Source organism: Lutra lutra, chromosome 18, assembly GCF_902655055.1.
Source record: "Lutra lutra chromosome 18, mLutLut1.2, whole genome shotgun sequence".
In the NCBI taxonomy this organism is placed as follows: domain Eukaryota; kingdom Metazoa; phylum Chordata; class Mammalia; order Carnivora; family Mustelidae; genus Lutra; species Lutra lutra.
The window spans coordinates 40,385,493-40,409,693 of NC_062295.1; the positions used below are offsets into that span (position 1 = coordinate 40,385,493).

The 24,201-nt window shown below is 45.3% G+C and overlaps 1 protein-coding gene across 15 annotated transcripts in view; it reads right to left on the reverse strand.

Annotated features, from left to right (window-relative positions):
- Positions 1-2,023: 2,023 nt before the first annotated feature.
- The window catches only part of LOC125090992 (transport and Golgi organization protein 1 homolog), a 29,145-nt gene continuing 6,967 nt past the window's right edge, over positions 2,024-24,201 (reverse strand). For 5 of the 15 annotated variants that reach the window (XM_047714323.1, XM_047714317.1, XM_047714321.1 and 2 more), the window contains 11 exons: positions 19,524-19,545; positions 17,712-17,800; positions 17,407-17,481; positions 16,950-17,060; positions 16,395-16,458; positions 16,090-16,228; positions 13,115-13,216; positions 5,566-5,626; positions 5,423-5,458; positions 5,276-5,343; positions 4,861-5,152 (listed from right to left, as the gene is read on the reverse strand). In XM_047714323.1, the coding sequence (XP_047570279.1) occupies positions 5,026-5,152; positions 5,276-5,343; positions 5,423-5,458; positions 5,566-5,626; positions 13,115-13,216; positions 16,090-16,228; positions 16,395-16,458; positions 16,950-17,060; positions 17,407-17,481; positions 17,712-17,800; positions 19,524-19,545 (894 nt within the window). In that variant the 3' untranslated portion in view covers positions 4,861-5,025. Of the gene's footprint in view, positions 2,198-4,860; positions 5,153-5,275; positions 5,344-5,422; positions 5,459-5,565; positions 5,627-13,114; positions 13,217-16,089; positions 16,229-16,394; positions 16,459-16,949; positions 17,061-17,406; positions 17,482-17,711; positions 17,801-19,523; positions 19,572-24,201 lie in introns of those variants that run through there. The other 10 variants (XM_047714322.1, XM_047714318.1, XM_047714324.1 and 7 more) reach the window with 7 other exon arrangements.

A 24,201-nucleotide genomic window follows, 5' to 3' on the forward strand; every position in this document is an offset into this window, starting at 1 on the left:
CTTTTACCTGGGGCACTGGGTCTAGCAGAACTCAGAGAGCGGGATCCCAGCTCCTCCTTCTAGAAGGTCCCGAAGGTGAGCAATTCCTGCATTCCTGGCCCAACCCAATGTAGCTCCAGTTCGTCTGAAGCTGAGTCACGATTTCTCCCCAGAAGCAAGTCGGCATCAGTAACAAACCAACCAGAGCATTTCTGATGCGATGTCCCCTGACCTCTCACCAGAGACCTCTGAGTAAAATAGGGCTTGTTCAAATGCCCTCAGGGAAAATGAGGACCAAACCCTGGGAAGAGCCCCAATATGTAATCGCCTATACTGTCTCACCTACCAGCAAGTCCTGGGGAAGTTTCCAGAGCGCCCTCCTCAGCACTCAGCCAACAGGCGGCTTCTCTGACACACCTCAGGAGGCAACAAGTTGCTGCAAAGCCCCCACGGTCTTCCCAGGGCGTCGGGGGAACCGGCTGGAAATACAGCTCTGGCTCTCCATCCTGGGGCAGTGGGACTGGAGCTGGATCCCTGGGAGGCTACTGAAGCCCTTCCTGCTGAGGCCCCTTGGGTCAGAAAAGCGGATGGCGCGCCCTCTGCTGGCCATGGCTGCGCACGCAGAGAAACCATGCCCCTTCCTGTTGGAAGTGCACAGGCTCCCTCTGCTGGACACCCTGGGAATCCCGGCAATGCTCAGGGTCATGGCATCTCAGCTGCAGGGACAGAGGGCGCTGTCTCTCTTCCTGACAGATCCTGAGGCTCCGCCCCACAACTCCATGCAAAAAGAGGTGAGCCCATCTTCCCAAGTGAAACAGCCGCTGCACAGCTCAACCCCCGAGAGGTCTGAGCTGTGGGCTCAGGGAAATCTGATGCCCGGGATTCCCACCTTCTCTGGTCCAAGTGCTCAGAGCCCCTACCTAGACTCCTCCACCCCAGTCCATTCTCCACCTCCACACACCTAGGCCAGCAACCTCTTTTCATCCCTGAAATTCTTTGTCTCTGCTTCTCTCTACCCTGTCCCCCTTACGTCCTCTCCCTTGCTAGCACTTGCCCAATCTCCCCACCACTCACTCAGTGTCTCACCCTGACAGTCTCTTTATCACTCCGCAGACCCTCAGGCCTCCCGCTCTGTGCAGCTCTGTCCAGGGACACCACAGGGAACCACCTCTCCTGTCCCCCCCCTCTCCTGCCCTCATTTGGCCCAGGCCCTGTCACAGGCTGTGACAATGCCATTTACAAAGGCTGCTCAGGCTGAACCTGACTGCCATAGTACAGTTACCAGCCGCTCCTGGGTATCATGTGGACAGACTGACTTGATACTTCGGTGGCCCAGCCATGACCCCACAGCTGCTGGAGGATGGCTGCGTCCATGACCTGGGAAGAAGGAGGGCTTTGCAGGATCCAGCAGCTCTGCTGCAGGAGGGATTGGCAAAAAGGGCCTAAAAGGGGACAGAAGCATACCCCCAACTCCTCCTGCTGCTGAGGACGGGATGGGTCTCCTGTCAGGGACCTCTGCCCTGCCCATCCCTCAACAGGGAAACTGGGAGGATTGTGGGGCATCATGGGTCTCACCACAAACCCTGCCACCATCAGCTCCATTCAAGGCCCCCCTGTGGTTGGGGGGCAGCTGGTAAGGTGAAACCACTGCACAAAACCCGGATTAATGCAGGGCCTCTTCACCAGGCTCTCAGGGCCTCTCCGGACACTTCCTTCTCTGCTCACTGTCACAGCAGACCACTGCCTGGGGACAGCCACCTCTCTGGCTGATCACTACCCACCCAAACTAGCAGGGTCCATGTGCTCAAGAGGATCTGTCACCAGAGTTAATACAAAACCAGCGGATCTAAATTCAATCTGGGCCCCCTCCCCAGAAGGGTTCCTGGGGTCTCCTGCAGTAGAGGTACCACGAAGGGTAATCTTGCTCTATGCTCCGTCCCCGCACTGCTGCCAGGGTGTTATCTGTGTCTGAAGGCTTCACCCTGTGCCCTCGAAGGACAGGGACTGTAGGTCCCCCTGAAGGGAGATGCTGACACAGAGACAGAACCATGAACAGTTTATTGGGGGATACCAGGAGAGACAAGAAACAGGGGACAGGATGGGCAGGGAAAGCATTCAGACCACCAGGCAGAAAACATTCATATGTTTATGAAATACAAACTCCTTGGAGCCTGGTTGTAGGAGGTCAAGGAAGTCTTCACATTACAAGAGGATTACCCTGTAAGGCAAAAGGATTGGGGTTAGTACAATGAGACCTTCTGTTTTCCTAAATGCTCTCTGCCTCCCATAGTGTATCTGAGGCCTTGGATGAGCACTTGAGTGTGTGGCCACATCTGCGAGTCCGTATGTAATAGGCAATAATTGTCTTCACATCTCACATATAAATCTCTGATTGTACCTGTTCTCTTAACTATCTTTTACTTCATTGTGGCTAGGACCTGACATTTAATAGAAAAAAGGGGGCTCTTTGCCTTGTCTTTGAAATGAGAATTGCCACTACCTGGGCTGAGGTATTAAACTCTTAATGTATTTTGTCGACATAAATGAACATATTTTGACGCTCATGGGCATGGAGCTATTTTCATTCCAACAGTAAGAACAGTGAATGGTCAGAACCCAGATACTTTGCCAATTATTATTTTTTTTCTTTTTGAGACAGACAGAGAAAGGACAAACTTGTGAGCGAAGAGGGAAGGGGGAGAAGGTGAGGGAGAGAGAGAATCCCAGATACGCTCCGCACTCAGCACCAAGCCCGACTTGGGGCTCAATCTCAGAAACTCGAGATCATGACCTGAGCAGGAATCAAGATTCTGCTGCTTAACCGACTGAGCCGCCCAGGGGCCCCTACAGGTTCTTTATGTACTTCAACGCCTATTGCTCTAGCGACCTCAGAATCCTATATGCTCTCTCTATGACAAATTAAAATAAAAGCTGAGGCCCTGAGAAGGCCCCACTGAGAGCTGGTATTTGGGCCGAGAAATCAGGAACACAGGCAAATCCGCAGGACACTGGGACTGAAGTCCCCGGGAAGTGCACAGCTGGAGGCAGGGTGGTGACGCAGATGCAGAGGCCTGGTGACAGGGCTCCAGCTAGGGCGGCTCCTGGCCAACCCTGACTCCCCCACTAATGGTCTGACTTGGGTAAGGCGAGGGCCACATTCACTGGGTCTCGGTCCCGTCTTCACGTTTTCTCACTGGGGGACTTAAAGTCAGCCAGACAAGAATCCCCAAAGACCAAGTTAAATTTCCCAAGTCTCCGCAACACTTTTTCACATGGTTCAGAATTTTCAGAAACTCAGGGAAACAACACTCTTCACAGACTATGAGTGAATGGCTTCATGGCAAAAACGACATTCTGAGACAAATAACGGCGTGATCCACACTGTTTGAGTGAACACATGCAGCAGCCGGTGTGGACCGCACGGTGTCCTCACACTCACTCTCAAGCTGCTGGCCTGCCGGGAACAGCCTCACCCTCCCTGAGAGAAGCCGAGCCTCTCCCTGAGCACCTCCAGCCTTCTCGGCATCCACAACCTCCTTTTTCTGTGTGACTTGGGGCTCCCTCCCTTCCTTCTGGTCAGGCTTCTCCGCATCCACAACCTCCTGTTTCTGTGTGACTCGGGGGTCCCTCCCTTCCTTCTGGATACATCTCTGGTTCTCCCCTTATACTGAACACACCGTCTATGTCCTTTCATCAGTGCATCCCTCCCTTCACTCAGACACACACCCTCAATTCCTCACATTAAGAGCAGGCCTCAACCCTCCCAGAGCACAGAGCATTGTCTACTTACTATGTGCATGCGACACCTGCTGTGCCCACCTTTCGGAGAAGGGCAGCTCTCTGTCACCACAAGGGACCAGCCAACCCCCTCAGTATAACTGGAAGACAAGGTCCATCAAGTCTATCTACAGAACCGGAAGAAAGTTACCATGTCCTTAGCAGCCTTCACTCCGCCATGACATGAGAGGCCTGTGGGCAGCACCGCTGGTCCTTGTGGAGGACGCTCCAGCATCTGTATCTGACCCACGCCATGGAAAAGACAGAAGCTTCTCCCCCTGGAAGTGACTGAGCAACACGCCAACGAACCCGCTACACCTGCCTCCGGCATATGCCACTTTTTCTCATTCTCACCTCCCCAGCCGGACAAGAGCGTTACCCACAAGTTTCCAGACTGCAGAGGACAAGGGCAGACCCCTACGCTAATGAACAATGAAGGGACCGCAGCCCTGTGTCAGGCGTTTATACAACTAAGGAAATGACAGCTTAAACCCTACACGCTGCACATGAAGTGAGAAGTGCTTCATCCCTCTCAGAACAACATATGCGGATGCTGGATGTGCACGACGGTTAGAGACAGATGTCTGCCATTGTGCAACGGAGACACTTCCTTCCCAACAATGGCACCTGCCCACTGCTCAGTGTGTCCAAATAGCCAGGCACACACATGTATGTCCTCTTCTCAGGCCACACGTGGATGGTTCATTTTTCCATCCCGCAGATGAGACCTAGCATGCTTGACTGGCCAACAAGTAAACATTTCAGGGAAGAAACAGACTTTGACATGTATATAGTCATGAACAAAGAAAACATAGGCAGATTGAGCAATAAGTCTACGGCATTACACTGATAACATGAGAGGAGTAATAGATATTTCATTGCTGAATATGGTCCTATAGATTACAAATAAAACAAAAATATAGGAACCTCCATAACGAGTAAATAAATGCCCTTTTGCACAAATAGTTTTTTTTTTTTTTTTTTTTTTTTTTTTTTTTTTGCCAAGGCTTGACCACTGAGACAAGGTGGGAAGGGCTCTCGGCTCCCTTCTCAGGCTCAGCTCTTCCAAAGGCGGTAGCAGGGGGAGAAGGTGTGGAGCGGCGTGAGCTCTACCTTTCACGGGGGCAAGTGTCCTGCTGCCTGGGGGCATATGAGGAAAGCACCCATCTGTCACCCCTTCAGAAAACCTGCAGGCTTGTGATTCTCTCCAGGACACACAGCGATCACCCACAGCAACGGGAAGGACCCCATGTGGTTTCACAGCAAAAATCAGCTGCTGCGTTTCCCATCGTGCTCCCTACCTTGCCACACAGGCTCCTGCAACTCGGGCCTTCGAGGCATGGGTCCGCGCCACATGGATCCCACAGGCAGCGTCTCCCCTTCCATCATGCGCAGTCTTGGACACAGAGAAAGAATGGACATCTCTAAGAATGACAACACCACGTCCTCTCCTAGGCACTAAACAGCATAGCCGTCACCTCTCCAAACACCCGTAAAAACGCACGTCACACTCTCACACCTGTATTTCAGGTACGCGTTCTCCCTGCTCTGCTGCATCATCCTTGTTTCCCAATACCGAGCCTTCATCTGCAGCAGAAAAACACACCCACCTTCAGTTGTGCCCGACTGTGCCCCAAACGAAGACGAGGAAAAGGAAAACACTTACCCAGTTAGCCACAGCATTTCTCTCCTGAACTGCGATCTGAAAAAATCCAACACACCAGAAGCCCATGTTAAGGGCTCTAAGGGCACTTCCATCACCTGCAGGGGGTGCCAAGGGGTCAGTGTGTTGGACACAACTCAGGTTACCTTGTGATTGAAGGTGAGCTCAGCCTCCAGCAGCTGATCTTCCATTTCTTCCACTTCTTGTCTGTGAGGGACAATTGTTTTCATCAGACAAAACCCAACACTGGGTGTGATTTTCAATCATCTGCCCATGTGGCCATCCTCCTCTTATCTGTCCCCTCATACAATCGATCCTGACACAGGAAACCCTTTCACCGGACTATAATCGGACTGTAGGATCAAAGCTATTCGTACAGCCTTTCCTTAATCATTTTTCTTTGCCTGCAGGATCAGAATTGACATAACTTCCTTACCCGTTTCAATCTTTCCCTCAGTTATCACATGACAAACGTCTTTTGTCATTAAGCTCTATTCTCTTTTAACTTCTATCCTCACCATGGTTCCCAGGGTTGCAAAGACCAGCGCCACCAGATGGCACTACCGTGTTTATGGGTAGGACTCATCCTAGGACAAACTGCTTTCCTCAAGACACCACCCCAAGGACACTGGTGTGGAGCCAGTTCCCACACGGGCCAACATTGGGGATCCGGACATGTTTAGTAACGTAATTGTTTTGTGCCTCATCTTTCCGTGTCTGTTGATTCTCTCTGGATACGTCCTCTGAATTTTGGTGTATATTACTTAATTGAGTCCTCAAATAGTACAAACATTAAAAATCCAAAGGGACGGAGGAGTCAAGATGGCGGAGAAGTAGCAGGCTAAGATGACATCAGGTAGCAGGAGATGAGCTAGATAGCTTATCAAACCATTCTGAACACCTACAAATCCAACAGTAGATCGAAGAGAAGAAGAGCAACAGTTCTAGAAACAGAAAATCGACAACTTTCTGAAAGGTAGGACCCACTGAGAAGTGAAGCCAAAGCGACGAGAAGATAGACCCCGGGGGGAGGATCCGGCTCCTGGGAAGCAATGGAGCACAAATTCAGGACTTTTAAAAGCGATGTCCACTGAGGGACATCGCTCCAGAGGCTAAACCGGGGTGAAGCCCATGCGGGGACGGCGTGGCCCCAGGTCCTGCAGGGTCACAGAAGGATCGGGGGTGTCTGAGTGTCACAGAACTTGCAGGTATTAGAGCGGGGAAGCCGGCTACAGAGACAGAGCTGAGGAGTGAGCTCTCAACTCCGGGTTACCTTGAACCATAATCTGTGGCACAGGCCACTGCTCTGTGAGTGGGGTCCCCACAAGATCCGGTGAGAGCCCCCCCTGGAAGAGCTCAGGGTTCAAAGGGGTTCGGAGAATTCAGGTGGAGCCGTGTGCCAGAGACAGAGATGCTTGTTCATAGCCTGGGTGAGCTCTGAGCGCAGCCGAAGGCCAGGGAGAGGAGAGCGGTTGAGCGCTTTTATCTGAGGGCGCACTGAGGAGTGGGGCCCTGAGCTCTCGGCTCCTCCAGGCCAGAGATTGGGAGGCCGCCACTTTCATTACCCACCTCCCTCCGGAACTCTACCGAAAATGTTCAGGGAACAAAAGCTCCTGAAAGCGAACCTGAGCGGATTACTTAGCCTGGCCCCTGGAAAGGGTGGTGCAATTCCACCTGGGGCACAGACACCTGAGAATCACTACAACAGGCCCCTCCCCGAGAAGATCAACAAGAAATCCAGCCCAGACCAAGTTCACTTACCAAGGAGAACAGGGGAATACCAGAGGAGGAGAAAGCAAACCATGGAATTCATGCCTTTCTCCTCATGATACTTTAGTCTTGCAAAGTTAATTTTTTTTAATTTTATTTTTCTTCTGCTAATTTTTTAAAAAATTTTACCCTTTCTTCTTTTAATGTTTTTTAACTAGTTTATCTTAACAATACTTTTCATAAAAAAAAAAATCTTTTTCAAGCCTTCATTATTATTGTCATGTTATCCTTCATTGTATCTAACTTCAGTTTTGGTATACACATAGAATTTTTTTTCTCAAAAATTTGGGGTACATCTTCTAATAGATCAAACTACACCCTAAAACTACCACCGGGGTTGTTCTACTCTCCACCATGAGCAAATCTTCTCCACTTTCTTTTTCTTTCTTCTCCAAACCAACTTACCTATCAACTCCTTTTTTACAAATTAAAAAAATTTTTTTTCATCTTAATAGTCATATTCCATCCCTTCATTGTGTTTACCTTATATATGTTTTTCATTCTTTAAAATTTTGGGAGGTAATTTCTTCTAAGAGACCAAAATACACTCTGAATTAAGTGAGTGACCCTGTTCTAGTCACCAGTCTAATAGGTATATATATATTTTCTTTTTTATATTATTTCCTAATTTGTTTTCATTCTTAAATTTTTTGTTCTGAACTTCTTTTTACCCCCTCTATCCCCCCATCAGGATCTGCGGTCTCCTCTGATTTGGTTAAAGCACACTTTCCTGGGGTCTTTGCCACCCTTGTAGTATTTTATTTGTCCTTCATATATTCTTATCTGGACAAAATGACAAGGCGGAAAAACTCACCACAAAAAAAGAACAAGAGGCAGTACCGAAGGCTAGGGACCTAATCAATACGGACACTGGTAATATGTCAGATCTAGAATTCAGAATGACGATTCTCAAGGTTCTAGCCACGCTCGAAAAAGGCATGGAAGATATTAAAGAAACCCTATCTGGAGAAATAAAAGCCCTTTCTGTACAATTTAACCAAGTTGAAATAAAAAAAAGCTATTAAAGAGGTGCAATAAAAAATGGAGGCTCTTACTGCTAGCATAAATGAGGCAGAAGAAAGAATTGGTGATATAGAAGACCAAATGACAGAGAATAAAGAAGCTGAGCAAAAGAGAGACAAACAACTACAGGACCACTTGGGGAGAATTCGAGAGATAAGTGATACCATAAGACAAAACAACATTAGAATAATTGGGATTCCAGAAGAAGAAGAAAGAGAGAGTGGAGCAGAAGGTATATCGGAGAGAATTATTGTAGAGAATTTCCCTAATATGGCAAAGGGAGCAAGCATCAAAATCCAGGAGGCGTGTAGAGAACCCCCCTCAAAATCAATAAGAATAGGTCCACACCCCGTCATCTAATAGTAAAATTTACAAGTCTTAGCGACAAAGAGAAAATCCGGACAGCACCCTGGGACAAGAAGTCTGTAACATACAATGGTAAAAATATAAGATTGGCAGCGGACTTATTCACAGAGACCTGGCAGGCCAGAAAGGACTGCCATGATACATTCAGAGCACTAAATGAGAAAAATATGCAGCCAAGAATACTATATCCAGCTAGGCTATCATTGAAAGTAGAAGGAGAGATACAAAGCTTCCAGGACAAACAAAAACTGAAAGAATTTGCAAACACCGAACGAGCTCTACAAGCAATATTGAAAGCCGTCCTCTAAGCAAAGAGAGAGCCTAAAAGTTGTAGATCAGAAGGGAACAGAGACAATATATAGTAGCAGTCATCTTACAGGCAATACAAGGGCACTAAGTTCATATCTCTCAATAGTTACCCTGAAGGTAAATGGGTTAAATGCCCCAGTCAAAAGACACACGGTATCAGAATGGATAAAAAAACAAAACCCATCAATATGCTGCCTACAAGAAACTCATTTTAGACCCAAAGACACCTCCAGATTTAAAGTGAGGGTGTGGAAAACAATTTACCATGCTAATAGACATCAGAAGAAAGCTGGAGTGGCAATCCTTACATCAGTTCAATTAGATTTTAAGCCAAAGACTATTATAAAAGAGATGAGGAAGGACACTGTATCATACTCAAAGGGTCTTTCCAACAAGAAGATCTAACAATTGTAAATATCTATGCCCCTAACATGGCAGCAGCCAACTATATAAACCAATTAATAACAAAATCAAAGAAACACATCGACAACAATACGATAAGAGTAGGGGACTTTAACACTCCCCTCACGGAAATGGACAGATCATCCAAGCAAAAGATCAACAAGGAAATAAAGGCCTTAAATGACACACTGGACCAGAGGGACATCACAGATATATGCAGAACATTCCATCCCAAAGCAACAATACATATTCTTCTCTAGTGCACGTGGAACATTCTCCAGAATAGATCACATCCTGGGTCACAAATCAGGTCTCAACCGGTATCAAAAGATTGGGATCATTCCCTGCATATGTTCAGACCACAATGCTCTGAAGCTAGAACTCAATCACAAGAGGAAAGTTGGAAGGAACTCAAATACATGGAGGCTAAAGAGCATCCTATTAAAGAATGAATGGGTCAACCAGGAAAATAAAGAAGAATTGAAAAAATTCATGGAAACAAATGATAATGAAAACACAATGGTTCAAAATCTGTGGGACACAGCAAAGGCAGTCCTGAGAGGAAAATATATAGCGATACAAGCCTTTCTCAAGAAACAAGAAAGGTCTCAAATACACAACCTAACCCTACACCTAAAGGAGCTGGAGAAAGAACACCAAAGAAAGCCTAAACTCAGCAGGAGGAGAGAAATCATAAAGATCAGAGCAGAAATCAATGAAATAGAAGCCAAAAAACAATAGAACAAATCAATGAAACTAGGAGCTGGTTCTCTGAAAGAATGAATAAGATTGATAAACCCCTGGCCAGACCTACAAAAGGAAAAGAGAAAGGACCCAAATTAATAAAATCATGAATGAAAGGGGAGAGATCACAACCAATACCAAAGAAATACAAACAATTATAAGAACATATTATGAGCAACTCTGCGCCAACAAATTTGACAATCTGGAAGAAATGGGTGCACTATTAGAGACAATATAAACTACCACAACTGAGCCAGGAAGAAATAGAAAACCTGAACAGACCCATAACCAATAGGGAGATTGAAAGAGTCATCAGAAATCTCCAAACAAACAAAAGCCCAGGGCCAGATGGCTTCCCAGGGGAATTCTACCAAACGTTTAAAGAAGAATTAATTCCTATTCTCCTGAAACTGTTCCAAAAAACTGAAATGGAAGGAAAACTTCCAAACTCGTGTTAGGAGGCCAGCAACACCTTGATCCCCAAACCAGACAAGGATCCCATCAAAAAGGATAATTACAGACCAATATCCTTGATCAACACAGAGGCGAAAATTCTCACCAAAATACTAGGCAATAGGATCCAACAGTACATTAAAATGATTATTCACCACCCCCAAGTGGGATTTATTCCAGGGCTGCAAGGTTGGTTCAACGTCCGCAAATCAATTGATGTGATACAATACATTAAGAAAAGAAAGAACAAGAACCATATGATACTCTCAATAGATGCTGAAAAAGCATTTGACAAAGTACAGCATCCCTTCCTGATCAAAACTCTTCAACGTGTAGGGATAGAGGGCACATACCTCAATATTCTCAAAGCCATCTATGAAAAACCCACCGCAAATATCATTCTCAACGGAGAAAAACTGAAAGCTTTCCGCTAAGGTCAAGAACACGGCAGGGATGTCCATTATCACCACTGCTATTCAACATAGTACTAGAAGTCCTAGCCTCAGCAATCAGACAACAAAAAGATATCAAAAACATCCAAATCGGCAAAAAAGAAGTCAAACTCTCACTCTGTGCAGATGATATGATACTATATGTGCAAAACCCAAAAGAGTCCACTCCAAATCTGCTAGAACTTGTAAAGGAATTCAGGAAAGTGTCAGGATATAAAATCGAGGCACAGAAATCAGTTGCATTGCTTTACACAACAACAAGACAGAAGGACGAGAAATTAAGGAGTGAATCCCATTTACAACTGCACCCCAAACTATACGATACCTAGGAATACACCTAAGCAAAGTGGCAAAGAAACTATATTCAGAAAACTATAAGGTACTCATGAAGGAAATTGAGGAAGACACAAAGAAATGGAAAAATGTTCCATGCTCCTGGATTGGAAGAACAAATATTATGAAAATGTCTTTGCTACCTAAAGAAATCTACACATTTAATGCAATCCCTACCAAAATCCCATCCATTCTTTTTTTCAAAGACATGGAACAAATAATCCTAAAATTTATATGGAACCAGAAAAGTCCTCGAAGAGCCAAAGCAATATTGAAGAAGAAAGCCAAAGTTGGTGGCATCCCAATTCTGGAATTCAAGCTCTACTACAAAGCTGTCATCATCAAGACAGAATGGTACTGGCACAAAAACAGACACATAGATCAATGGAACAGAAGAGAGAGCCCAGAAATAGACCCTCAACTCTATGGTCAACTAATCTTCGACAAAGCAGGAAAGAATGTCCAATGTCCAAATGACAGCCTCTTCAACAAATGGTGTTGGGAAAATTGGACAGCCACATGCAGAAAAATGAAACTGGACCATTTCCTTAGAGTACACATGAAAATAGACTCAAAATGGCTGAAGGACGTGAATGTCAGGAAGGAATCCATCAAAATCCTTGAGGAGAATACAGGCAACAACATCTTCGACCTCAACCACAGCAACTTCTTCCTAGAAACATTGTCAAAAGCAAGGGAAGCAAAGGCAAAACCAAACTATTGGAACTTCATCAAGACCAAAAGCTTCTGCACAGCAAAGGAAACAGTTAACAAAACCCAAAGACAACTGACAGAATGGGAGAAGATATTTGCAAACAACATATCATATAAAGGGCTAGTATCCAAAACCTATAAAGAGTTTAGGAAACTCAACACCCAAAGAACAGATAATCCAATCAAGAAATGGGCAGAGGACATGAACAGACATTTCTGCAAAGACATCCAGATGGCCAACAGACGCATGAGAAAGTGCTCGACATCACTCGGAATCAGGGAAATACAAATCAAAACCACAATGAGATACCACCGCACACCAGTCAGAACGGCTAAAATGAACAAGTCAAGAAATGACAGATGCTGGCGAGGATACGCAGAAAAGGGAACACTCCTACGCTTTTGGTGGGAATGCAAGCTGGTGCAACCATTCTGGAAAACAGCATGGAGGTTCCTCAAAAAGCTGAAAATGGAGCTACCCTATGACCCAGCAATTGCACTACTGGCTATTTACCCTAATGATACAAACGTAGTGATCTGAAGGGGCATGTGCACCCGAATATTTATAGCAGCAATGTCCACAACAGCCAAACTATGGAAAGAACCTAGATGTCCATCAACAAATGAATGGATAAAGAAGATGTGGTATATATATATATATATATATATATATATATATATACACACACACAATGGAATACTATGAAGCCATCAAAAGAAATAAATCTTGCCATTTGCGATGACGTGGATGGAACTAGAGGGAATTATCCTTAGTGAAATAAGTCGATCGGAGAAAGACAACTATCATATGATCTCCCTGATATGAGGAAGTGGAGATGCAATGTGGGGGATTTGGGGGGTAGGAAAAGAATAAATGAAACAAGATGTCACAAAACAAACTGAGGAGTGCTGGCGGGAGGGGGGGAGGGAGAGGGTGCTGGGGTTATGGACACTGGGGAGGGTATGTGCTATGGTGAGTGCTGTGAAGTGTGTAAGCCTGGCGATTCACAGACCTGTACCCCTGGGGCTAATAATACATTATAGGTTTATAAGAAAATTTAAGAATTTAAAAAAAATCCAAAGGGAACAGGTTTTTCAGGAGCCAATAGTATGTAGTGTCTGAACTTACCTGTACTTGTCCATTTCTTCTTCCGTTAATTTCAGCTTTTCATCGGCAGCAAACAGCTCATTCTTGGTTGTGTAAAATTCACAAAGTATCTCTTCTAGCTTCCTAAGATGGGAGAGGTATATACATTGTCCAGTAGCCAAGGTCCTGAATTTCTGCCATTTATTCTCCCAGCACACTTGATGGCCTATGTTGCAATGTCCCCGCTAAAAGCACAGACTGACAACACAACAGGGAAATGAATGAAGGCCCCATTTAGGGTTAAAGAAAAATCGAACTCTGGCTGCTGGCCAAGCTCCCTGCAATCGGGTCTGTCTTTATACTTCTCTACTTTAATTCATTCACCATGTCACCAAATAACATTGCACTTTGTGTCATCTGGGAATACGTCTTTGGTTTGAGATGGTGAAGGCTCATTTCAATTCAAAGTGAAAAGTCAAGCCTGATGAGCTACACTGATTAGGATGAGGCGGGGGCCCATCATTAGTCTCACACCTCCATAGGGAGCCCTGATCCTCAGACCAAGGCTGTGCCCCACAAAGTCAGCCCAAAGGGACCTTCCACTGGCATGGAAACTCACTCCCACATATCTCTAGGCTTTAGAAGTACAACCCCTGGCCCCTCGTCAAAGATCCTGGTGTAAGAAAAGGCCAATCTTAGTGCCGAAAATATGTCCGCAAATAATCCATGTGAACTGACACATACTCAGGGTGTTATCTCAGGGGAACAGACTTCAGATGGAAAACTGTCAACTCCATTGAGTCTACATTTTCTTTTTTTTTTTTTAAGATTTTATTTATTTATTTGACAGAGAGAGATCACAAGTAGACGGAGAGGCAGGCAGAGAGAGAGAAAGAGGGAAGCAGGCTCCCTGCTGAGCAGAGAGCCCGATGCGGGACTCGATCCCAGGACCCTGAGATCATGACCCGAGCCGAAGGCAGCGGCTTAACCCACTGAGCCACCCAGGCGCCCGAGTCTACATTTTCATAAAAGATTTTATTTATTTATTTGACACAGAGAGATCACAAGCAGGCAGAGAGGCAAGCAGAGAGAGAGGGGGAAGCAGGCTCCCCGCAGAGCAGAGAGCCCAATACAGGGCTCAATCCCAGGACCCTGGGACCATGACCTCAGCCAAAAGCAGAGGCTCTAACCTCCTGAGCCACCAGGCACCCTGAGTCAAACTTCTTTTTTTTTTCTTTTTTTTTTTTTTTAAGATTTTTTTTTTTTATTTGACAGAGAGATCACAAGCAGGCAGAGAGGCAGGCAGAGAGAGAGGAGGAAGCAGGCTCCCCGAGAGAGCAGAGAGCCCGATGCCGGGCTCGATCCCAGGACTCCGAGATCATGAACTGAGCCGAAGGCAGCGGCTTAACCCACTGAGCCACCCAGGCGCCCCTGAGTCAAACTTCTTGAACAAGTCCAAGTTCATGGATGGTGAAGGCAGCAAACGGCGATGCTTAGAAAGGTTGGTCTGCTGGGCTGCCCTCAACTCTTTTGTTCATGGTGTTGATTCACAAGGTTTCAACAGGACACTTGTCAAGAATCTCATGCAGAAAGACTTAGAGACAGACAAAAGCTCTAGAAAGAGAAGGACAAGAGCATCTGCTTCTGGTCTCTCAACTATCCTTCAGCAAATGTCTTCTGGAGTGGCAGTCAGTGTGTGGCTCAGGAATATGGTGTTGAAGAGAGAAAGGTGGTCAGGACAGTGGACCTGCCCCAAGAAGAACTTACCAATGAACAGAACCCAGGTGCCTGTGAGAGAGAGCGGCCCCCACCCCCAGTGTGGGAATGAATAACACAAAGCTGAGTCTCCAGGGAAGACAGGGAACAGTTTTGCTTTTCCACATGAAGGAGCGACTCCAATGTCCCGATTTCCTCCTGAGATATAAAAGGAAACACTGGACAAGAGAGCAAACTTATGAGTGAATGCACCCAATTTCTAAAGAGCACATGAAGAAACACGAGAACTAGATGGAGAAGAAGGAAGCCTGGGAGAAAGCCAGCCTGGCAGTGGGAGCCAATCTCCCCCAGGAAACATCAGTGAATTCTGGAACAGGCGAGGGAATACAAAGTAAATGAACAAGCAACCTTTTGGGGACAGGTTGCAATGTAACAAGTGAAGGTCCGGTCCAGCCAGCAAAGATGAGACTTAGTGAAACTGCAGGCTTCGGTTGGGATCCAAAAGACTTACACCTAGAAAACCGTGTGGAGGGGCACAAGGATGGCTCAGTCATTACATATCTGCTTAAAAGCATTTGATTCAGGTCATGATCCCAGGATCCTGCAATAGAGCCCCACACTGGACTCCCTGTTCAGAGGGAAGCCTGCTTCTCCCTCTCCCACTCCCCCTGTGTTCTCTCTCTCGTGGTGTCTCACTCTGTCAAGTAGATAAATAAAATCCCCCCCCCCCCAGAAAAAGAAAGAAAGAAAGAAAAGAAAAAGAAAATCAGGTGGACAGGAAATACCCTGGCCTGCTTAGGGATTGGGCTGCAGCGAATGATCTCAGTTGTACGCCAGATGAAGGGACCCAGTATTGCTGGAGCCCCAGCACACTTTCTACAAAGAAACTTTCCCTGTTTCTGCAGGAAGAGAATTCCATTTTTCTCTCCACATTCTGGACCCAAGTCTCATACTGAACAAGAAATGGACCTAATGCAGGAGTGGGAAGAGCACGTGATGAGAGTGAAAATGAAAGGACAATGTAGACTGACCCAGAGAGGATCCAGGTATCAAAGTGATTAATGCTGGTACCTTCCCCCTTCTAACCCAATGAATCACACAACAACGTGTGGCAAGTCGTTAGAACAGAAAGGAAAATGCAGGTTACACAAATCAAGATAGGAAGGGCAGGCACAATTCTACAGAATGCATTTGGCAAAAGTACTCTAAGATCCAATTCCAGAAGATCCAATACAGTTATCTAGACTTGCCACCACAAAAAATCATACAACGGCATCTATGACAACACAGCAATAGCTTACTCTTCTGCAGTCAGTTTTCGTTTTTCAGAGAACTCCACCACCATATCCACTTTCTTCTTTAGCAGGTTCAATTCTGCTTCTTTAGCTGTTTTCTGAGAACTCAGGGAATTACGCTGGTCTTCCAGGAACTTTTTCCTTTCTGTAAAGGATGAGTTTGCTTTTGTGTGTTTGTGCCATGACCTGAGAACTCGGTTTCGATGGGGAAAGGAGAAGGGCAAGACCGTGAAGGCAGGAAGGCATTCTTTCCCTGCCCGATGCAAACGCGTTGCCACCATATGGAGATTTCTTCCCCCCAAACAACATACCTTTCAGTTCTTGGTTCTTGGATGTGAAGGCTCTCAGCTCTTGATCCCCCAATTCATCTTGGGCCTTTAAGACAGATTTGAGAAAAGACATATGAGGGCACCTAACAGGACGGATCATGGAGGGCAACAAAGGAAGCCCTTGAGGCATAAATAGAATAAGGGGAAAGTCAAGAAAGTAGTTCATGTCAAAAAACGCACAAATGGCTTTCTGAGTGGAACAGATAGAAAATAATCTTCTACTATACAATTGGGCTTGCTGTCGCCCTTCACCGATCACGTATTTTGTGGGATTTTCTACATAACTTGGAGGGCAGTGCTGAATGATGTGATGATGACCCAGCTGTGAAATAATCCACACTTCCTAGACCTTGAAATTGGAAACCTCATAGGGGTGGTCCTAAGTGAAATCACAGCTCACTGTTCAGTAGGAGTTGCAGTTCCCAGACGCCCACCCTCTACTGCGTCAACAGCACACGAGTATGCCGCACTCACCTCCCCCAATGAATCAAAAGCCTCCCAAGCCATATTATAGGACAACTAACATCTAACTCTAACCATGTCCACGTTCTTGATATTCTTTTCTCTCTCAGCTTGTAAGAGAGCCTGATTACAATGAAGGGAGTCCTTCAAATTTTCATTAATCTCTTCCACCTTTTTGATGTTCTCCTTCAAGAAAATATATTGAAATATATATATGTTGAATGAGTAACAATGATTCATTCCTTGGGGCACCTGGGTGGCCCAGTCTGTGGAGTGTCTGACTCCTGCTTTCATTTGCCTCGAGTCCTGATCTCAGGGTCATGGGATTGATCCCTGCATCAGGCGACACACTCGGCACGGTGTCTGCTTGGCATTCTCTCTCTCTCTCCTTCAGACCCCCTCCCCTCACTCTTTCCTTCTCTCAAATAAATCAATCTTAGAAATGATAACAATACTACTACTAATAATAATGATACTTCATTTACTTTTATTTCTTGTTAGAATGCAATTCAGGCAAAGAAAGGATTCTTACTTTCAATTTATGTACTTGAGCAAGGGAAAGCTTATGTTTTCTCTTTGTTTCTCCTTGCTTCTTTGCTTCCCTGACCTATAAAACATATGAAAAAGGAATCAGAATTCCAAAATAGCATGTTAGAGAAGCCTATCTAGCAATGTGTGACTCCTTTCTCAAAGAGAGAGGCAGTGCGCTACATTTGTGAAGCTTCTCTTACTCAAGGACTGCTTCTGGATCACACAAAATAGATTGATAGAATGAACTACCAGAGGGGGAGGTAACCAAAATGAAATCACAAGAAATATTTGAAAGGGCACACATACCTTCTCCTCACAACTCGCTATGTTTTCCTCAAGAACACTGTTTTCTTTTTTAAGGTCATTGATCTTCATCTTGATTTGTTCTAAAGTAACTGAAAGGAGAAAAAAGGATTTTAAGATAATGAGCAAAAACAGTGACATTGAATAATCCGTGTATTAGCACCAGAGACACATTCTCTGACACTTGGGTGTCACTAACTTGCTAACATTCCCATTGTGCCTGAAGAAAGCAAGTTGTAGCAGCATTTGAAACCTAAGACTTTCTATATCAGTGATATTCCTACTTAAAATGTTTTTCAAACATAGAGAAATGCAATCAAGTGTCTTCTCATTTTCTTCCATCTGTAAGCACCATTCTTGGAAAATTCAATCCCTGCAAATGCTGATGTCATCGCCAGAGCTGTGACAGTAAAATCAAGCATCCTATCAACTCACATCTCTCTCCTCCAATAATTCAGATACAAAAGCAGGTCCCTGCAAACAACCCCAAATGAGCAAAACTATCCTTTGGTCCTGCTCAGTGCCACATCCACTTCCAGGTCCTACTTGGAATTCCACACAATGAAAGCTCAAGATATCAGGTGAGTGACAACTCACAGGCCTCCAGAGACTCTCTGCTGCTCACAGATCACCTTTCACGAATGCCAGGCTGGGGGCTCTGCAGGACAAGATCTCTGCTCTAAACACACTTGGGTACAATCTCCACGTTACACAGAGTCTCTGGAGGGCCTGGATAATGCACACACCCAATAAGACAAGCTTTTTTCATCGCAACAGGAGAATGTTATGCTCCACCCTTACAGGAAAACAACACTCAAGAGGAGCCTGATCCCAGCTGGATGACACATGAAAGGTCTAGAACACAGACTCCTCTAAGAGCCACTTAATTCTCTCATCTTGGGGCACCTGGGTGGCTCCGTTGGTTAAGGGTCTGCCTTCTGCTGGGGTCAGGATCCCAGGTCCCGGAATCGCATCCCACATCCAACTCTCTGCTCAGCAGGGACCTGCTTCTCCCTCTCTGTCTGCCTGCCACTCTGCCTGCTTGTGCTCTCTCTCTTTCTATCAAATGAGTAAACAGAATCTCTTAAAAAAATAATTCTCTCATCTTTCCCCAAAGTGCAAACTTCTCTTCTCCTGGCCCACTGTGAGCGCTCTCCTGCTCTGAGACCTCTCTTCTCACCAGCACCACTGCCACACTCACAAGAATGAACAATGACATTCAACGGTTTCCTAAGTGCCAGGCGGCCACCCAGCCCATCTACAGCCAGCACCATGCAATCACCACAATCCACGAGCCCCAGACACTATCCATTATCCCCGCTGGCACAGGCTCTCTTCCATTCATTCTCCCCTGGCAGGAAAGGCTCCCTCCACTTCAGACTCAAAACCACGGTTTAATCCTCTCCTGTGACACATGCTTTGTGTGGCTATATCTACCATCTTCTCTAAGTGTAGCCGGTTTGCTAGGCTCGGACAATTTTCTCCTCTTGACATTTCAGCAAGAGCCAGCTCATGACAAAGTACTCACTCCAGACCTCATGCTGTCATCATCACTTGCCTCCTAAACATCTCTCTGCACAATTACACCTTGGATTCTCCCTAGTCCCAGCAGGTGTTCCTCCTCCTGCTCTTTTAGAGATGGCAACTCCCTCCACATTGTCACTTAGACTCCACATGGGGAAGAGAACCATTTTCAAGACTTTAACAAGTCAGTGAGACATCAGAAGTCACCATATTTATCCCTCGTCAACTTATACCCACATCATACACCGGTACCGAGAATTTTCGGCAAAAAACCGAAGCCAAAAATCTTACCTTCATATTGTCGAGGCTTTATCTAAGAGAGGAAGAAACAAAGATAAGCTGGATGTCAAAATATATTACAAGTAAAAATCTATAGTACAGATAGTACCGCAATTGTAATCCAAAGATATTACAATGATCACTTTGCTTAGCAGCATGAATTCACAGGATTAAAAAGGAAGGCAAAATTAGAATTTCCTGATTAAGTCATCATAGTTCACAATCCGTTTCTGATAAACAGTACAAGCGTGTATAACTTATTTTTCACAGCCAAATCTATTCATATTCTATTCAATGAAGTTCAACCTATTCAATTTTGACAAGGGGTCATGCAGACATTTACAAAATATTCATTATTTCACATTTCCCTAGCTTTTTTTCCATGTTAGTAACCATACGGATTGTCATTAGTTTTTTTTTCATTGTTTATGTTTACTGAGATAGAATTTAAACATTGTCCCCAGCTTTACTGAGATACAAGTATAAGGTGAACAGTGCATTGATTGATACATTTATAGACTGCAACATGATTACCACCATGGCTGATCCTTCAGCCTGCCCCATGGTTGCTTTTTGTGGTATATGTAATAGAGTATTGCTGTTCTGTGTCTTTGTATGAATTTAGTGAAGGTTCCTACCAGCCTAATTACAACACAAAACATTCCCGCCACTGGCAGTTTGGTGAGTGCCTCTTTCCACTCAATTCTACCCGATAGGTGCTTGTGTGTCCTTTTTGTCTTTCATGGGGCGTGTTTCTGGGATGCATCCACGTTGCGTGGATCTCAAATCTCTTGGACGGGGATCGTCACAAATCATTACAGTATGTGTGACCTTTTGTGTCTGGCTTCGCTCATGAAGTTCTTTGTGGAGATGAAGAACCAAGAGTATTAGCAGTGAAACTTGTGGGAAGAATTTGAGATTCCATAACGGGACAAAGGGATTATCTGTTAGGGGCTTGGCAGTGCCCAAATGGACAATTTTGTGGCCAACAGAATGCTCTGGGAGAACCTTCAGATTGGAGCTTATGCTGAGTTGGAAGGAAGGTATTAGGTGATCTGTATAAATCAGGGAATCTTGGTAGGCGCCATGGGGGAAACCTCGAGGGGCATCCATGGTTCCCTTGGAAGAGCTGGTCTTGACTTCTACTCCAGCTAACTGCTGTTTAGCTTTCCTGAGTTTTGCTCTGTGGTTCTTGAACCAAACCTGCAGTACGGTGGGCTGGATCTCCAGTTTCGAGGCCTTTTCTTTCTGAAGGCTGGGAAGCGGGGTATGGGTTCCTGCTAAGCAAGGATTCCAAAATGGCCAGTTGTTTCTCAGTGAACATGGTTCGTTTCCTTTGTGAATGCTTCCGGTGCTTTCCTTTAGGAAGGTCCCCGGTGCTGGACATCCCGAGATCTAGCTGTGTCCCCATGCTCTGGTCCTGTGTCTCTCTCATTAGCTTTTAATGCAGTGTTCTTGAATTCAGTGTTTGTTTACAACACCCAGTGCTCCATGCAATACGTACCCTCCTTAATACCCATCACCAGGCTCACCCATCTCCCCACACCCCTCCCCTCTAAAACCCTCGGTTTGCTTCCCAGAGTCCACAGTCACTCATGGTTCATCTCCCCCTCTGATTCTGCCCCCCTAATTCATTTTCATCTTCCTTCTCATAATATCCTCCATGCTACTCCTTACGTTCCACAAATAAGTGAAACCATATGATAAGTGACTTTCTCTACTGGACTTATTTCACTTAGCATATTTCCTAAATTTTTTGTAACACAATATCGGCACTGAAGTATAGAACTGGGACTTTTTTAAAGTCCCAAAAGAAAGAAAATGGAAGGAAGGAGGAAAGAAGCCAGGCAGGCAGGCAAGGGAGCAAAGGCTGTGTCAAGGATATGCCTCTTTTCTTCTCTACAAAGCTTTCCTGAAACCTTACAGAGAGTTGGCTGTTTGCTGAATTCACACACAGTTACGGCACATCAGGTGCTATGAAGGTTCTCAGACTGTTTAAATGCAGTGTCATCAAAAAGAAGTAAAAGCCATCGGATGAGAAAAAGAGTGGCCCATGACAAGAGATGAAGCATAAGCCATGACAGAAAAGACAGTTGATGTTTCCAAAAAGGGGAGCCAGGCAATTCAGACTCGAGTCACCCTGATGTTATTATAGCTCAATAACATCCAGGCAAGACCTCATTTTGACACCATTAACATATTTCCTCATTCAGAAGTTTTACAGGATGAGGGGTGCCTGGGTGACTCAGTGGGTTAAGCCTCTGCCTTCAGCTCAGGTCATGATCTCAGGGTCCTGGGATTGAGCCCCACATGGAGCTCTCTGCTCACCAGGGAGCCTGCTTCCTCCTCTCTCTCTGCCTACTTGTGATCTCTCTCTCTCTCTCTCTGTCCAATAAATAAAAATAAAAATTTTAAAAACAAAGTTTTATAGGATGATGAGAGGCTGAGGCCAACCCCCATATCTTGCCAGGATATTGGAATCTCACCATGCTATCAACAAACCAGTCATAATAATGTTGTTGAGAGTGCATCAGTGTGGGGCAATCAGAAAACCATAGTTATTCCTTTAATTTCACGTGTTGATGAGGAACCTCTGAGCTCCCCTGGCCCATGTCACCAGCCCCATGGGCAGGAGAAGTGGAAAGGTCGATGGGCATACCAAATACATATTTTTCTTTTCTTTTTGAAGGGTAGTTTTCTCCAATGGCAGGGACAGGGGGGATATTCCCACTTAGAAAGAAACTCGAAAAAGTTCTTTCTTCTTAGAAAGGTCTGGCCTCAAGTGAAACTATGTCTTCAGAGTCTAACTGGGGGTTTCCCAAAGACTAAGACACAGAGGTGAGGGAAATACTCAACTCCAGTGCCATCTCCTCCCTGTCTCACCGGCAAGTACCTCAGTCTAACCCCGAGCCAGAGGAGCAGAAAACCTCACCCTAATACCCACCTACCTCAGTTCCCTTACCAGGACACACAGTATCTAGCTTTCGACACAACCCTACAAGACATACTACAGGTAAAACCCAAGAGAGCAAGCACGAGAATCACACTTCCTGTGGCAGAGGTGATGGGGTTAGCAGGCTGGGACGTTAAAGTCCCTTCCATGTACGATAGTGGATCTATGGGAAAAGCGCACAAGAAGAAGAGATGGTAAATGTAAGCAGAGAGATGAAACTCTAAGACTGTAACATGGTTCTGGACAACAGCACCATTACAGAAATCAAGAGTGCTTGGGCTGGCTTCATTAAGAGACTCAAAATAAAACCGAGGAAAGAATCTTTGACATTAAGAATGTCAAGTAGAACCTTCCAAAAAGGAAACACAAAAGGCGCCTGGCTGGCTCAATGGGTTGAGCCTCTGCTTTAGCTCAGGTCATGATCTCAGGGTCCTGGGATCAAGTCCTGCATCGGGCTCTCTCGTTAGTGGGGAGCCGGCTTCCTCCTCCCTCTCTCTCTCTCTCTCTGCCTGCCTCTCTGCCTACTTGTGATCTTTCTCTGTCAAATAAATTTTAAAAAATTATTAATATTTAAAAAAGCAACACAAAGACAAAGATTACAAAGACAGCACAGAAAATCCAAGACTGGTAGGTCATTGCAAAATGTGTCACACACACGTAATATTCCTATAGGAGAATGGACAGAGAGATATTTGAAGCAATGGCAGAGGATTTTCTGAAATTAATGGAGTTACCAAATCAAGATCCAGGAAAATCAAAACACTCAAAGCAGAATAAATACCAAAACACACAAAAACAAGGAACAAAAAACACCAATGATGCCTAATCTAAACTATTCAGCTACAGATCACTAAAGACAAAGAAACAGTTCTGCAAATCTAGAGCAGGGGTCGGGAGTGGGTGGGACAAGGAGGAGAGGGGAGCAGTAACACCTTACTCCAGAGAAAAAGGATAAGAAGGACATCACACTTTTCAGAAACCATGCCATCAAGAAGGATGAAATGTTTATAGTGTTTAAAGAAATATCAAACTAGAAACCTGTGGCCAGTGAAATGAGCCTTCAAAACACACCACCGAGTAAGGAAAACCATCAGGGATAATGACAGACATTATTTCAATGATGAAGGGGTCAATTCTCCAAAAAGACACAACAATTTCTAATGTGCATGCATCGCCGACAGAGTATCAGAGCACATGAAGCAGAAACTGAAAATAGTGCTGCTGGGAACAGATGAATCCATTCCTACAGCTGGAGAATTCAAAACCCTCTTATCAGTCATTGACAGACCCAGAGATGCAGAAGTTCCATGAGAACACAGGTGAACTGACCAGCCTCACCCATCCACTGCATCCACTAACATCGGCAGAACACTTCATTCAGCAACGAGGTATAGACATTCTTCTCAAGCTCACATGGAAGTCACTGAGAGAGGCCATATTCGGGGACATACAACCCATGTGAACCACCAATGGAATCGAAATCACAGGAATTATGCTCTCAGACCACAGACGACTCAAACTAGAAATCAAGAACAGAAAGACAGCTGGAGAATGACCAAAAATGGAGATTCAACAGCACACTTCGAAAGAAGACATGGGTGGGAGGTCAGGTAGGTGGAGGGATGGGTGAAGGAGGTGAAGGGGAAGAGAGTGCCCTCCTTGTGCTGAGCACTGATAAATGTACAGAATTGCTGAGTCATGTTGTACACCTGAAATTCACATTACACTGGCAATTAT